Below are 15,962 nucleotides of genomic sequence, written 5' to 3' on the forward strand. Positions count from 1 at the left end.
CTGACTGCTTACCTCCATATGGACGGCTTTTCCACTGTTATCAATTTGTCTTATAGCTCGACATGTACTCGAACAGACTTGAGATGGAGAGAGGAGTTGCATGACAACGGGGTTTGAATCCGGTGAAGAACGGTTCCAGAAAGTAAGACAAAAACAGAAGCCAAAAAACTAAATAAAATAGTAAATAACAGGGTGAGAATGTGGTAAAAATCCGAAAATGTGGTAAAAATCAGGTGGCTGCCTGGGCTTTTCTATGTCTGGATTGCTTTTAAAAACAACATGGTTTAGGGAAGGCGGTGGCGCTGGTCAATCGGTGCTTTTGAAAATACTATCAGTTGGGTTTAGCGAAGGAGGAGGGTCGGTCAGTCGATCAGTCAGTCGATCGGTCAGTCAGTCACTCAACAGCAGCCTCTGGTGGATTTACACAAGAACAGCAGGCACGAATGGCACTCACAAGAGAAATTTAAGATCTGAAAAGCATAGACAGCGGCCTCTGGTGCAAAACAAATACAGCAAAAAAACGTATTTTATGGGACATATTTTACTCTCTCCAGAAATGTATTTAAGGGTATGTAAATCAGAATGAGCCTGGGTTGAAACTTACTGGTATTGCTATACTTGTGGGGACATTTGGACTTAAATTTTTTCATATACTGTAAAATGGTTGCAAATGAACTTGCAAAAATGACATAAATCAAATAATTAATTAATTTGAAACCAGGTTAACTTAATCGAATCAATTAAATCAACAAAAATCTTTTAGTCATGACCTTTCAATTATATATATTTTCCTACGGCTGTATATCAGTCATCTGTGTTTAATCGCCTTGTTTTAAAATTACGTTACTAATTACACATCAAAATATAATCTCTTCTCAGAAATTAACTTTTAATAGGAAGCTCTGATGAAAACCTCTAAAATGATCCTGTAAGATATAAACACATAATCATCAGCTTCTCAGAAACGTACAGGAAGCTGCGTCCACAAGACAGGAACTTGCATGGTTAACAGCCTGCGTTTTTTTCTGACTCTATATGTGACTCTTTCAGGTTGTTTGTCTCATCGTGGAAAGAAAAAAGACGAAGAGAAAAGATGTCTGGAGGACGTACACTCTGCTGTCATGTCAGCACGGCGACCCTCGTATTCGCCTTTTATTATCTGGTAAATACTTCATATCCAACACACTGTATAATGTGCTCTTAAATAGTTACATTACATTAATCTACTGATTTTTCATGCTGTGTGTCTAATTGTGGCTGTTTGCGGGAGGTTTAGATTGTAATAAACTATGAGGTAGATTAAATTTAACAGTATACAGTGGTTTTGTTGCTTTGTTGTTTATTCAATGCAAAGAGTTAAAGGAGAAGTGCAGATAGAGGAAGCTGCTGCCATTTTGAAGTTATTATTTACTGAGTAAACAGTTTAGTAAAGATTCTGGTTCATGAAGTTTTTAAAATGTGTGTAATATTTCACATTTTGCTCTAGAAGTAATGTTTTTTTATGAAACTAATTAAATAATGGGTTAATGGGTTAACAAACATATGGGGTTGGTAATATTTTGTTGTGCCTGATCAGCAACTTTTTATTAGGAAGTTAAATATTAAAATTTGGCAGTGGTCTTGTTTTACTATCATGTTCTTTATGAATTAAAATGTCTAAATATTTTCAAATTTCTAGTTATACTTAAGGGTGTCCGCAGGGTCTCAAAATCTCTTAAATCTCAAAAGCTAAATTTTCGGCCGAAGCTAAATCTACTGAAATGTTGTGTTGTGCTTAAATCTTTTTTTTTTTTTAACAGATCTTAATTTTCCTTTGTTCATGTTTATGTAACAATGTAACAATAACACTTTTTTAAATTTAAAAATAGCATTTAAAATTACTTTCCTTTACATTTCTTTTCAAAGTTCTCTGTTTATTTACTGCTGAAGATTCTGACCTGACCTATATTTTTTATTATTAAATTATTATTATTTTATTATTAAATGTATTAAATTATAATAATTGGTCACACTTTACAATAAGGTTCATTAGTTAATGTTAACTAATGCATTTACTAACATTAATAAATAATGAACAATACATTTACTACTGTATTTGTTCATGCTAGTTAATGTTAGTTAATGAAAATACAGTAGTTCGTTGTTAGTTCATGTTAACTCATGGTGCATTAACTAATGCTAACAAGCACGGACTTGGATGTTAATAATGCATTAGTAAATGTTCAATTATGATTAATAAATGCTGTACATGTGTTGTTAATGATTAGTTTATGTTAGTAAATGCATTAACTAATGAACCTTATTGTAAAGTGTTACCTAATAATTTTTGTGATAGGGCAAGTAAAAACCTTTTCCAACTAGGATATTTGAAAACAGTCCTTAGCATTTAACCCTAGGTTTAAAATTTCACTCATATTTGTCTTAAAATGTCTTAAAGTTTACTTTTAAAGTTTAATAAAAATATACTAATTATTTTCAATTTCTAATTATAATTCATCCTCACCCAAAAACTGTGGGGTATTTTTATTTTCACTCATTAATACTGCTGTTTTCAGTATTCATGGGAAATATCACCTATGTCATTGTATAAAATTTATGAGAATATATAATTTGAGAATTAACTGTATTAACATCAAATATTCCCCAATGTTGCTAAAAACAGAACAAAAAACATTGAAAAAGGTTTTTTGAGTAAGATTTAATTTAGTTTTGACACTACTTTAACTAGTTTTATCACCTAAATGTGCTTCACCCACACCAAAAAAAAAGATGTATATAATTGTAAAACATTATTTTACAAAAAAGATAACAAAATTCTACTCAATAATCCAAATTCTGAAATAAATGAATAAAAACAATGTCATGTCCGTTTGCTAACAGCCTGTTATATATTTTATTTTATTTAAATTTATTTTATTTTTTATTTATTAATTATTCATTTATTTATTCTATTTATTTATTTTTTATTTTTAAATATATATATATATATATATATATTCTATTACAGATTAAGTAATTGTTGCACAGTACCATCTCTCTTTATCACACAATAACATTCATTTAGCAAGCAGTTTGAGTGTGTATTCAACATTCCTGAAATAGATAAGCATTTATGAGTATTTAAACATCATCATACTGAATAAAATCACAATAATAATAATCATCAGTTCAGGAATAACTGCGTTTACAGGAAACCTCCATGGGATTTGTAGCTGAGGTTGTGTGTCTGTTGTGTCATTTACACTTTTACAACTTTTTTTGAATGAATCGCTCTTCTTGTGTAACTCGTTCTGTTAGTGTTGGCTGAGGAGAGAGAGAACAAACACACTCACTGCCAGAGTCCACACACACACACACACACACACACACACACACACACACACACACACACACTTTACCTTCATCAATGCTGTCACATTCATTTCTGTGTGTCTGTGTGTCTCTCTCTCTGTCTGTGTGTGTGTGTGTGTGTGTGTGTGTGTGTGTGTGTACGCGCCTCTGTGCCTATGCATATTGCTTCATTTGTGTATGTGTGTAACTCTGTGTGTGTGTCTGTTTGTGTCTGTGTGCATCTATCTGTTTGTGTATGTGTGTCTTTCTGTGTCTGTGCGTGTTTATTGTCTGTGTCCGTGTCTCTCTCTCTGTATGTGTGTATGGGGTGTGTGTGTGTTTGTTTGTCTATGTACATCTATTTGTTTCTGTTTTTTGTGTGTCTTTTTGTTTTGTGTGTGTGTGTGTGTGTGTGTATCTTTGTGTGTCTCTAGATTGTGAACACGTTGAAGCTGGTGGGCATGGTCCTGTCAGTCTGCAAAGGGAAAGAGGCTTTTCCTGTGCCCTACAGTGAATACAAGGCTCCCAGAAGTCAGCGTATCTGTGAGTTCAGTTCACACTCTTCATTCCATCACTTACACTTGAAGTCAGAATTATTAAACCCCCTGAATTATTACCCCCATATATATATGTATATATATATATATATATATATATATATATATATATATATATATATATATATATATATATATATATATATATATATATATATATATATATATATATATATATGGGACAGAACATATCATCATATCATATCCAAATCTGAAAAAGTTAGAACAGTATGGTATACGCAAATAAAAAAATAAAGTAGAGATTTCTAAATTTACTGTGACTTGTATTTCATTGCAGACAATCTGAACACAAAATATTCAGTGTTTTGTCTGGTCAGCTTGATTTAATTTCTATATTTACATCATTTCCTGTCATTTAGACCTGAAACATATTCCAGAAACAGTTGGCACAGGAGCAGTTTAATCAGGCAATTTGGTTTAATGATGATGTGATTTGAAACAGGTGATGTAAACAGGTGATTGTAATTATAGCAAAGAAAGGTCTAGTCCTTTAGGAGCAAAGATGGGCCAGCATCACCAGTTTGCAAACAAATACGAGAGAAAATTATTGAAATGTTAAAAAACAATGTTCCTCAAAAAAAATTCACGTTCAGCAGTGCATAACACCATTAAAAGATTCAAGGAATCTGAAGGAATTTCAGCGTGTACAGAAAAAAGGGCGCAAGATCTCCCATGATCTCCATCCCCACTGCATCAAGAATCCTCATTCATCTATAAGCGATATCACCACATGGGCTCAGGACTACTTTGGCAAACCTTTGTCAAGTACCCCAATACGTAGTTACATTCACGAATGACAGTTAAAACTATATTGTGCCAAAAGGAAGCCCTATGTTAACAGTGTCCAAAAGTGCTGTTGACTTCTCTGGGCTTGGAGGCATCTGGGATGGACCATCACACAGTGGAAACGTGTTAGCAGCAACATGTCCAAAAGCCAGGCTCTGTCATGGAATGGGATTGTGCAAAGGAAACGTGCACCTCTGTAATGGCATCATTAATGCTAAAAAAAGTACTTCGATTTTGGAGCACAATATAGTGCCTTCTTTTCCAGGGATGCCCATATTTCAACAAGACAATGCAAAACCACATTCGGCACACATTACAAGTCCTGGCTGTGGAGGATAAGGATACAGGTACCTGACTGTCTTGCCTGCAGTCCCAACCTGTCCCCAATAGAGAACGTGTGGCACATTTTGAAGCACAAAAACCTCGTACTGTTGCCCACCTTAAGACTCATTTGCAGGAAGAATGGGACAAAATGACACCTTAAACACTTCATCGCTTGGTGTCTTCAGTCCCTAAACGTATTTTAAATGCTGTGAAAAGGATTGGGAACAATACAAAGTAGTAAATGCTTTAATGTTCCTACTTTTTTGAAACGTGTTGCAAGAACCAAAATTAAAATACCTGATTATTTGTTTACTGAAAAAACCCTCCAAAGAATCACGAGGAACGCATTAAATAATGTTTGTTGTGTTGTCGGCAATGAAATCCAAGTCAAAGTAAATTTAGAAAATGACTACTTTCTCTTTTATTTCCACACCGGCTCAACTTCTTTTGATTTGGGGTTGTATTTTTGACACGTGAAATTGATTTCATTGTGTCCCACATTTGTTTTTATGTAACATTTGTTGTTTCACATGTATGATAACAACATATCAATCAATAAATAGAGAAGTTATCATAAATTGTCGATGTCTTTCATCTCTGTTTTTTCCAGTTGACATCAGCACTAATATTCTGATGCTGATTTCCATGTCCATCGCTGCTTTTCTGGCTTTTTTCTCCAAGCGCAAGGTACCGTTTACTTCAACTCAAACATAAATACATGCAAATGTGGCGTATGAACACAGTCATACAATATAAAACACATTAAAGGGGACCTATCATGATCCCATTTATAAAAGGGGTTATAAGGGGTTTATATAAGGGGTTAAAACACAGTTGTGTGGCAACAGCGTGTGAATATAAGTCAAAGTCAGCTTTATTGTCAATTCAACCACATGTACAATACATATAGAGAATCGAAATTACGTTACTCTCAAACCCAAGGTACTTAACATCAATATAAAATATATATATAAAAATAGTAGAGTTTAAGAAAAAGAAAATTTACAGTATATACATTGCACATAAATGTGGTCTAAAAGTACCCCTAATGCTCAAAATTATTTTATGTGGGTGGCTCAGTGGTTAGCACTGTCACCTCACAGCAAGAAGGTCGCTGGTTTGAGTTCCGGTCAGTTGCGGAGTTTACATGCTCTCCCCGTGTTGGTGTGGGTTTCCTCCAGGTGCTCCGGTTTCCCCCACAGTCCAAACACATGGGCTATAGGTGAATTGAATGAACTAAATTGTCCGTATTGTATGAGTGTGTGCGTGAATGTGAGAGTGTATGGTTGTTTACCCATATTGGGTTCCAGCTGGAAGGGCATCCGCTGTGTAGAACATATGCCAGAATAATTGGTGGTTCATTCCACTGTGGCGACCTCTATAATAAAGACCAAGCCAAAGGAAAATGAATGAATGTATACATCATAGCAAGCATATTTCCTTTACCCTGGTACATACTTGACAATAGCCCCTTTCACACAATTTTCCGGAAAGGTTGTATGTGTGAACAGGTCCTTTTTGAAAATACCGGTAAATTCTTTCTGGCTATTTTCCGGAAAGAGAAGTTGTAACATTACCGGCAATTTGCCGGAATGCTGCGCCGTGTGAATGCAGAAGGAAGATTCCCGTAATAAGCGCGTGCACGTCTAGAACGTGCTGACGTGAGACGTCTGCTTTAGCCAATCACAACAGTCAGATGCATTTACGTCCGCGCGGTTTGTGAGGATAAAAGCCTTTGAATATTTTTCCAGACACATTTAGCTGCTAGAAGTTAGTCAGATCACGTTTATATGTTCTTCTTAATGCCAACTGTGTAAATAATCATCGATGAGATGCTTATGATAAGCCGTTGTTTGTTTACCTTTAAGCTTTGCGTGTCCTGTGAAACAGCCTGTGAGCGCCTGCACACGCACATATTATGAACATCTCGACATGCGAAAGTGATCCTGCGAAAGTTGTTCACAATATTGATCATCCACAGAGTTTGTAATTTTGTCAAATGTATACAAATACAAGCGCAGCCGTTTAAAGCTCATTTGTGGTGAATGATGTCAGAATTTACCGGTATTTTGGAATGGATGTGTGAATGCTCTTTTCCGGAAAATTTCCGTAACGTCCTCGTCTGTGTGAACAGCGCTTTTTTCAATATACCGGTAAAGTCTTTCCGGAAATTTTCCGGATATTTACCGGTATCACTGTGTGAAAGGGGCTATTGTCATTTTGTAGGAGGTTTGCTGTGTTGTTTGAACACACGTCATATTCAATACAGCAAATAACTGCTCATTGGGCTGTTTACAAGAACAATAACAAACCTGCGCGACTGAAGTCAAATATACATACTAAATTTGTAACTCTGCTGAATAAGCTGATTCTCTTTTAGTTTTATTTTGTGTGTATGCGTGTGTCAGTGTGTGTGTGCATAAGCAGTGCTTCAGTGTGTACGAGTGCGCACCTCTGAAGCCGACACCAATATTTACCCAGCTTCCAGAAGGAGAGCTTGTCTCAATATTTATGAAGGCGGAGGAACACGGGAAGCAAGAAGTCTCTCCAAACGACACATTTCAGAGCTGATCACTCTATAACAACCAATAAATCAGTTTTCTCTAACATTTTCTTACCTTTTTCTATTATTATTATTATTCATAAATGATTTTATTATTCAATGTGTGATTAATTCTTTGTGATGTGTCTTTCAGGGCCCGATGTTTGTGCTGCCGTTCGTGATGATGATGTTTGTGGAGCTGGGCATGAGTTTTCTGTCTGTCTTTGATGGGGTCTGGAGTCTGCCAGGGACCCCCAACTATAGAGACTTGCTGCAGGCTGCAGTGAGACATACACACTTTCTTTTAAAGGCTTCCTTCAGTGGACTAATCTGAAGGCCTCTGATTGGTTCATTTTCAGTGCTGACTAATCTGAGTGGCTCTGACTGGTTTATTTTCAGTGGTTACTAATATGAATGCCTCTAATTGGTTCATTTTCAGTGGCAGCTACTCTGAATGCCTCTGATTGGTTCCTTTTCAATGGCGACTAATCTGAGTGTCTCTGATTGGTTCATTTTTAATGGTGATTAATCTGAGTGCCTCTAATTGGTTCATTTTCAGTGGCGATTAATCTGAGTGCCTCTGATTGGTTAATTTTCAGTGGCGATTAATTGAAATGCCTCTGATTGGTTCATTTACAGTGGCAAGTAATCTGAGTGCCTCTGATTGGTTCCTTTTCAATAGCGACAAATCTGAGTGCCTCTGATTGGTTCATTTTTAATGGTGATTAATCGTGTGTGCCTCTGATTGGTTCATTTTCAGTGGCGATTAATCTGAGTGCCTCTGATTGGTTCATTTTCAGTGGCGATTAATCTGAGTGCCTCTGATTGGTTAATTTTTAGTGGTGACTAATCTGATTGCCTCTGGTTCATTTTCAGTGCCGATTAATTTAAATGCCTCTGATTGGTTCATTTTCTGTGACGATTAGTTTAAATGCCTCTGATTGGTTCATTTTCAGTGGCAATTGATTTAAATGCCTCTGATTGGTTCATTTTTAGAGGCGATTAATTTAAATGCCTCTGATTGATTCATCTTCAGTGGCGATTAATTAAAATGCCTCTGATTTGGGCACTTTCAAAAATTCCTCATTAATTTCTGACTCTGCAGTATGATGAATTGCAAATCAGCATGTTGTTGAATTTTGTGTAATTTAAACTTAATTACATTCAGTTAATGTGTATTGTATATGTGTCTGTGTTTAACAGAAGTCTCAGATGGGAGTGCCGAGGCTGGATGAGGAGTTCATTGGTCAGCTCACCATGTGGTACAGCGTTCTCTTCATGACGGACGTATTGCTCAAGGTATAAATCTTTAATTATCATATTTACACCAGGAAAAATCTATTTGTTGCTGTTGTCAATAAATCAAGTGGGCATCCAATGTACACAGCACTACCCACTGCGTTGCCCAAGCTAAATTGTGTAATAACCAATTAAAAATATTTCAAACAGATAATATGAAAAATTATACACATTTATTTTATTTTACTTTATTGGATAATTGGGAAAAGCTAAATAATTTATTAATCATTTAGAAATATTTTATACAAATAAATATGAATTGAATGAAAATTAATCTTTCTGTTCTCTCTCTTTTCAAAAACATTTTCATTAACCACTGAAAACTGTTTGGTTCTTTAGTATAATTGTAAAGTGATGTTTTTTTTCCTTTTGTAGCATTATAAATCTCCTAATGTCACTTTTGATCAATTTTAACATCTTAAAACAAAATATTCTCTTATATTTAACAGTATATAATATGTGTTTCCTTGTAAAATTTATGCACAAATCACACACACATTCCCTCACAGAGCATGTTATTTTGTCTACTGGTCTGAATTGTACAGTCTGTCGCTTTTTTTAGCTGTACGAGGGGGAATATAAGGAGGATTTGTGGTATGAAAGCAATATATATGTATAGAGGCAGTCATAACGCGTGCCCTGTCCTCCAACGTAAAAGCAAGAGGGAAATGAAACTGCCCTCTGGAAGCTTTCTGCTCAGCTGTGTGTACATTTTTGTTTATAATCATTTGATGCATACGGGCTCTTATTGTTTCTTGTGTAGGTGTATGCCCTTCAAGTGTCAATGAGGTATTTCTACATGCTGAAGGCAGAACGGACCACTGCCGTCAATGTTGACACTGGAAACACTGTGACAGTGAGTGCATTTATACTGGAGTTTGCTTTACTGTCACATGATACAGGCCTGCCTTTTTATACTCTTGTATAATGTGTCATTTTGTTTCTTTGATAAATTATACGTCTCCAATACCCTAATCAAAGCCAAATTTACTATGGTACACTGGTTTTTCATCCGATTTTTGGTGTCTGACTCAGTTTAAAATTAATGATTTTATTAGTTTTATATAATTTGCATTTATGTAAAATATTTATTTACTGTGAGTGAAATATACATTTAAAATAAGATGTATCAGTAATATGATTAATTAATTAATTAATTTATTTATTCATTCATTCATTTACTCACTTATTCATTCAATCATTCACTCACACATTTATTTATTTATTAATTTATTAAATCCTTCATTCGCTCATTTATGTATTCATTCATACACACATTTACTTTTTAATTAATTCATTCATTCATTTACTCATTCACTCGTTTATTTGTTCATGTATTCATTTATTCACTCACCCATTTATTTATTTATTTATGAATTAAGTCACTCATTCACCCATTCATTCATTCATTCATTCACTCAACCATTTATTTATGAATTAATTCACTTATTCACCCATTGATTTATTCATTCATGTATTTATTCACATATTTTTTCACTCACCCGTTTATTTATTTATGAATTAAATCACTCATTCACCCATTGATTTATTCATTCATGTATTCATTCACATATTTTTTCACTCACCCGTTTATTTATTTATTTATGAATTAAATCACTCATTCACCTATTTATTTATTCATTCATGTATTCATTCACGTATTCATTCACTCACCCATTTATTTATTTATGAATTAAGTCACTCATTCATCCATTTATTTATTCATTCATGTATTCATTCATTCACTTACCCATTTATTTAATTATTAATTTATCTATGAATTATTTCACTCCTTCTCCCACGTATTTATTAATTTATGTATTATTTAATTCACTTACTCACCCATTTACTTATTTAATTATTTATTTATTTATGAATTAATTCACTCATTCACCCATTTATTTATTCATATATGTATTCATTCATTCATCCACTCACTCATTGATTTATTTATTCATTTATTTATGAATTAATTTACCCATTTATTTAATTATTTATGTATTCATTCATTTAATCACCAATTTACTTATTTAATTATTTATTTTTAAATTAATTCACTTATTTACCTATTTATTTATTCATTTGTGTATCCATTCATTTACTCATCCTTTGTTTATTTAATCATTTATTTATGAATGCATTAACTCATTCACCCATTTATTTATTCATTCATGTATTTAATAATTCCTTCACTCACCCATTTCTTTATTTTATTCATTTATTTTTTAATTAAGTCACCCATTCACTTATTGATTTATTCATTCACTCACTCACTGACTCACCCATTTATTTGTTGATTTATTAATTCATTCACTTACTCACATTTATTAATTTAATTCATTCAATCACTCAATTATTTTTATTTGTTTATTCATTCATTTACTTATTTCATAATATATTCATTCAACCACTCACTCACTTATTCATTTATTTATTCATTCATTCACTTACTCATGTATTCATTCATTCATTCATTCACTCACTTATTTGTTTATTCAGTCACTTACACATTTATTTATTAACTCATTCTATTAATTACTTATTAATTAATTCCCTCACATGTTTATGTATTCATTAATTAATTTAATAATTCAATTACTTGCTCATTCGTTCATTAATTCACTTACTGATTAATGTATGTGTTTGTTCATTCATTCATTCATTCATTCATTCATTCATTCATTCATTCAGTCACTATTTATTTATTTACTCATTTGTTTATTATTTTTTTATTCATTTATTTATTTATTTATTTATTTATCTATTTATTCAATCACTCACTTTTTCATGTATTTGTTTATTTTTTCATTCTCTCAGTCACTTATTTATTTATTTACTCATTTGTTTATTATTTATTTACTCGTTTATTCATTCATTCATTCATTCATTCACTCATTTGTTTATTTATTAATTCATTAATTAATTCATTCAATCTCGTTCATTAATTCATTCATTCACTCATTTATTAATTCATTCATTTACTCAGTCACAAATTTTTTTTATTCATTCATTCATTCATTCATTCATTCATTCACTCATTTATTTGTTTATTCATTCATTTACTCTGTCATGTATTTATTTACACATTTGTTTATTAATAATATCATTATTTCATTTAATAATTCATTAAATCACTCTTTCATTAATTCATTCACTCATTAATTAATTAATTCACTCTCTTATTTATTTGTTTATTCATTCATTCATTCATTCACTCGTTTATTTATTTGTTTGTTATTTACTCATTTGTTTATTATTTCTTTATTTATTCACACTCATTTGTTTATTTATTTATTAATTCATTAAATTCATCAATTCATTCAATCATTTATTATTTAATTAACTTATTCATTCACTTATTTATTTATTTATTTGTTTATTATTTATTTATTCATTCATTTACTTACTCATTTATTTTGTTAATTAATTCGTTTATTTGCTCAATTGTTTATTTATTCAGTCATATATTAATTCGATTACTTGCTCATTCATTTGTTCATTCATTTATTCACTCACACAATTGTTTGTTTGTTTGTTTGTTTGTTTGCTGTTATGCACATGTTTTGTGTTTGTTGTTTTTTCTAAAAGGTGAAGCTGCCGTCTTATGCCGACGCTCTCAAGATGAAAGCAGAAGACACTCCTCCTACTTATCAAGAGCCTTAAAATGTGCATTTCCAGCAACCTTTCCGCCCACCTTACAAGTTTAAAACACAATTAGCTCAAATAACTCACACGCATTGCAACAACCGAACGCAGCATTTAAACCTGCATGCCTGTGCTTGTATCTTTGCTTCAATACAAATAAAATTAATAAATTAAAGCTGAATTGTTTCTGATCATTTAATGCTTCTATTACGCATAAGACAAATATGCATAATGAATTAATTGCATACAGTATTTGGATAACTCTTTAAAATAATGGTCCATTAGGTAATAACATGAACTAACTATGGAAAATCTTCTACAGCATTTATTAATCATGCTTTAACTTTTATTAGTGTATTAACAACTTAAATAACAACAATTAACTCTAACAAAGATGAAGAAATACTGTAATAAATGTATTTTTCATTGTTTGCTCAACCGTCACCAGTAACTGTGTAAGAAAAAGGAGCGAATATTTAATCCTAAATATTAATTTCTTTGGTATAATGTCATAATATTTAATGCATATTAATATTTATTAAGTCATTTATTCATTCATTTTCTTTTCGCCTTAGTCCCTGTATTAATCTGGGGTTGCCACAGCGAAATTAACCGCCAACTCATCCAGCACATGTTTTTATGCAGCGGATGCCCTTCCAGCCGCAACCCATCTCATGGAAACCCATACACACTCATTCACGCACATACATACACTATGAACAGTTTAGCCTACCCAATTCACCTGTACTGCGTGTTTCTGGACTGTAGGGGAAACCGGAGCACCCAGAGAAAACCCACGCAAACGCAGGGAGAACATACAAACTCTACACATAAACCCCAACTGACCCAGCCGAGGCTCGAACCAGCGACTTTCTTGCTGTGAGGCGACAGCACTACCTACTGCGCCACTGCGTATTCATTGATATTTAAAATATTTTGCATCATAGTTTGCACTTGATTTGGTCAGTAAAATCATTTTTAAGATACTAACTACTAAAAAGCTCAAACTATTTCCTTGGAGTCTTTAGTGTATACTCCACTGTGGTGCTTCAAAAATACCTTTAATGTTCTTCGTTGGCACAGTTTAGGTATGAAGGGTTTTTTTCCCGGCAGGTTGTGGATGGATGGAAACAGGAGGCCTAGAGGAACAGTGTGTGTTCAGAAACCTTAATTGCTGTGTTATGCAATGTATAAACAAACACACACACACCTCATTTACATATTCAAACAGCGGACTACTAGGAATTCCTTTCTGGGTTCTTGAGTACTTCACCAGCAGCTTTAAAGAGTTACTCAACCGTATGTTTTTCTCAACTCATTTGACTTGCTTGAGCTTTGAAATGCTTGAGCTGCAGTGACAGTGGATTGTGACCACACTTTCAGAAAAGTGCATCACAGGTCCAGGCTTCTGACTCAGAGAACATGCATCTTTAGTGATCTGCTGAACTTGTGCTTTTAAGCTGCACAAAGAGTTCTTTAGATTTTTTAGATATGCATTTAAATGATTTCCGCTCTTGGTTACGTAACCTATTTTTTTTTTTTTTGAAACTCATTACCATCTGGAAGTAAGATTTTAAGGAAATCATTAATTTATTCATTTTCCTTCGACTTAGTCTCTTATTTATCATAGGTCGCTACAGTGGAATGAACCATCAACTATTTTAGCATATGTCTTACACAGTGGATACCTTTCACCTATACACTCATTTACACACACACTCAATTTAGTTCATTCAATACACCTATAGCGCATGTCTTTGGACTGTGGGGGAAACCGGAGCACACGGAGGAAACCCAGACCAACATCAGGCAAATTCCACACAGAAATGCCAACTAACCCAGCTGGGATTTAAACCAGTGACCTTCTTGCTGTGAGGCGACAGTGCTAACCACTGAGCCACCGTGCCGCCCTCTGCAGGAAATCAGTCAAAACAAAATACTCCAATTATGGAATGTTATGTCCAAATTGTTTTTGGAAATGCATGATACAGCATTAAATATCCCTTTTAAAAACAATGAAATTACTGAACGGTTCTTCAGGAGATCAAAAAATGTTTTTTGCATCACTAATACCTATTTTAATAAACAGTTATTGCCTGGTAATGATATTCATCACTTGCTCAACCATATGAACTACGTAATTAAAACAAGCCAACAAATCAAATAAAACAAATTAACATATATTAGCTAGCTTATTGTTGCGCTATCATATCATTTTCACTTTAATGACTAAATTTAATTAAATAATTAAATCCACTGAAAAAAAAATGTATATATATTCAATAATATTATTTTATTTATATATAAAATTTATATATAGCATTTTTATTTGAATCAAAAGGACTTTTCAAATATCAAATATCAAGTTAAACTTTTTAGTTGGAACCTGATTAACTTAAAATTAGTTAAATGCAGGGCGGCAGTACAGATAACATCTCCCTTACCACCCGCATCCTCAGTTGTGTCCGCGACACCTCCCTCACCACCCGCGTCCTCAGATATCTTCGCGCAAAGGCGACACCTCCATCAGCGCCCGCGTGTCCTCAGTCTATAGAAATAGGGCGGCAGAGTAGAGAGGGCGGCATCCGCGACTCCCCCCTCCCTCCCTCAGCAGCCGCGCGTCCTCAGTCTATAGGAATAGGGCGGCAGAGTAGAGAGGGCGGCATCCGCGACTCCTCCCTCCCTCCCTCAGCAGCCGTGCGTCCTCAGTTATATCCGCGCATAGGGTGGCAGAATAGAGGTCAGCGACACCTCACTTCATTTTCATAACCGGTCACTTTCGTTTTCACATTGGGGTTGAGGGCGGCGTGACCGTCCTCTGCCTAGAGCGGCAGTTCAGCTTGCTCCGGCCCTGGTTAAATGGCACCTATTTTAGCCCTTTTACAAGATGTAAGAAAAGCCTTTGGTGATTCCAGAATGTGTCTGTAAAGTTTCAGCTTAAAATACTCATCAGATTATTTATTAAAGCCTCCAGAATCTGCCCATTTTGGTGTCTGAGTACAGTGTGGCTAATTTCATAGCCTGTTGCTTTAAATGCAAATAAGCTGCTTCTCTCCGCCCACCATTCCCACATGCGTTTCTGCCTCTCATCATGCATTACGTCAGATAAACAGCAGTCAGTGATAGAGACTGACACAGATGAAGCTGAAAAACAGCTCATTAGTCAAAAATACCACGTCAGTTTATTTGATCTATTTGTAGTGAAGTTTATTCAAGCCTTTCTGAAATGATGAGTCTCACACAATTGCTGTTTACAGTACACACACAAACACACATATTTGCGTTTACTGACACCATCCGGCAGTGGTGATTATATCGGTTAAGATTTTACTGCCTTTATTACAAACATGCTCTGTTTTAAAAATGTTTTAATCTTATAAAACTTATAAAAACACAGAGAGTCAGAACAGATATTTTAATCTTAGTTTATTTGCAAATACATGTTCTGTGGACGTGGA

General features: G+C 33.9%; 1 protein-coding gene across 2 annotated transcripts; it reads left to right on the forward strand.

Moving 5' to 3' along the window:
• Positions 1-1,015: 1,015 nt before the first annotated feature.
• Positions 1,016-12,685, forward strand: laptm5 (lysosomal protein transmembrane 5). 2 transcript variants are annotated; one of them, NM_001162527.4, is made up of 7 exons: positions 1,016-1,162; positions 3,765-3,873; positions 5,629-5,705; positions 7,715-7,843; positions 8,764-8,859; positions 9,623-9,715; positions 12,448-12,683. In NM_001162527.4, the coding sequence occupies exons 1-7, from the start codon at positions 1,094-1,096 to the stop codon at positions 12,520-12,522; spliced, it is 648 nt and encodes a 215-aa protein (NP_001155999.1). In that variant the 5' UTR covers positions 1,016-1,093; the 3' UTR covers positions 12,523-12,683. The 2 variants fall into 2 exon arrangements, with proteins under 2 accessions (NP_001155999.1, XP_087149948.1); XM_087293822.1 differs by having other exon boundaries at positions 1,025-1,162; positions 5,629-6,468; positions 7,225-7,843; positions 12,448-12,685.
• The last annotated feature ends 3,277 nt before the right edge of the window (positions 12,686-15,962 follow it).

The sequence above is a fragment of the Danio rerio genome, chromosome 19 (genome assembly GCF_052040795.2).
Source record: "Danio rerio strain M-AB ecotype USA chromosome 19, GRCz13ab, whole genome shotgun sequence".
NCBI lineage: Eukaryota > Metazoa > Chordata > Actinopteri > Cypriniformes > Danionidae > Danio > Danio rerio.

Coding starts and splice junctions, on each gene's coding strand:
- laptm5 (NM_001162527.4), top strand. CDS start 1,094: ATGTCTGGAGGACGTACACTCTGCTGTCATGTCAGCACGGCGACCCTC. Junction 1,163..3,764: donor TATTCGCCTTTTATTATCTG/GTAAATACTTCA, acceptor GTGTGTCTCTAG/ATTGTGAACACGTTGAAGCT. Junction 9,716..12,447: donor ACACTGGAAACACTGTGACA/GTGAGTGCATTT, acceptor TTTTTCTAAAAG/GTGAAGCTGCCGTCTTATGC.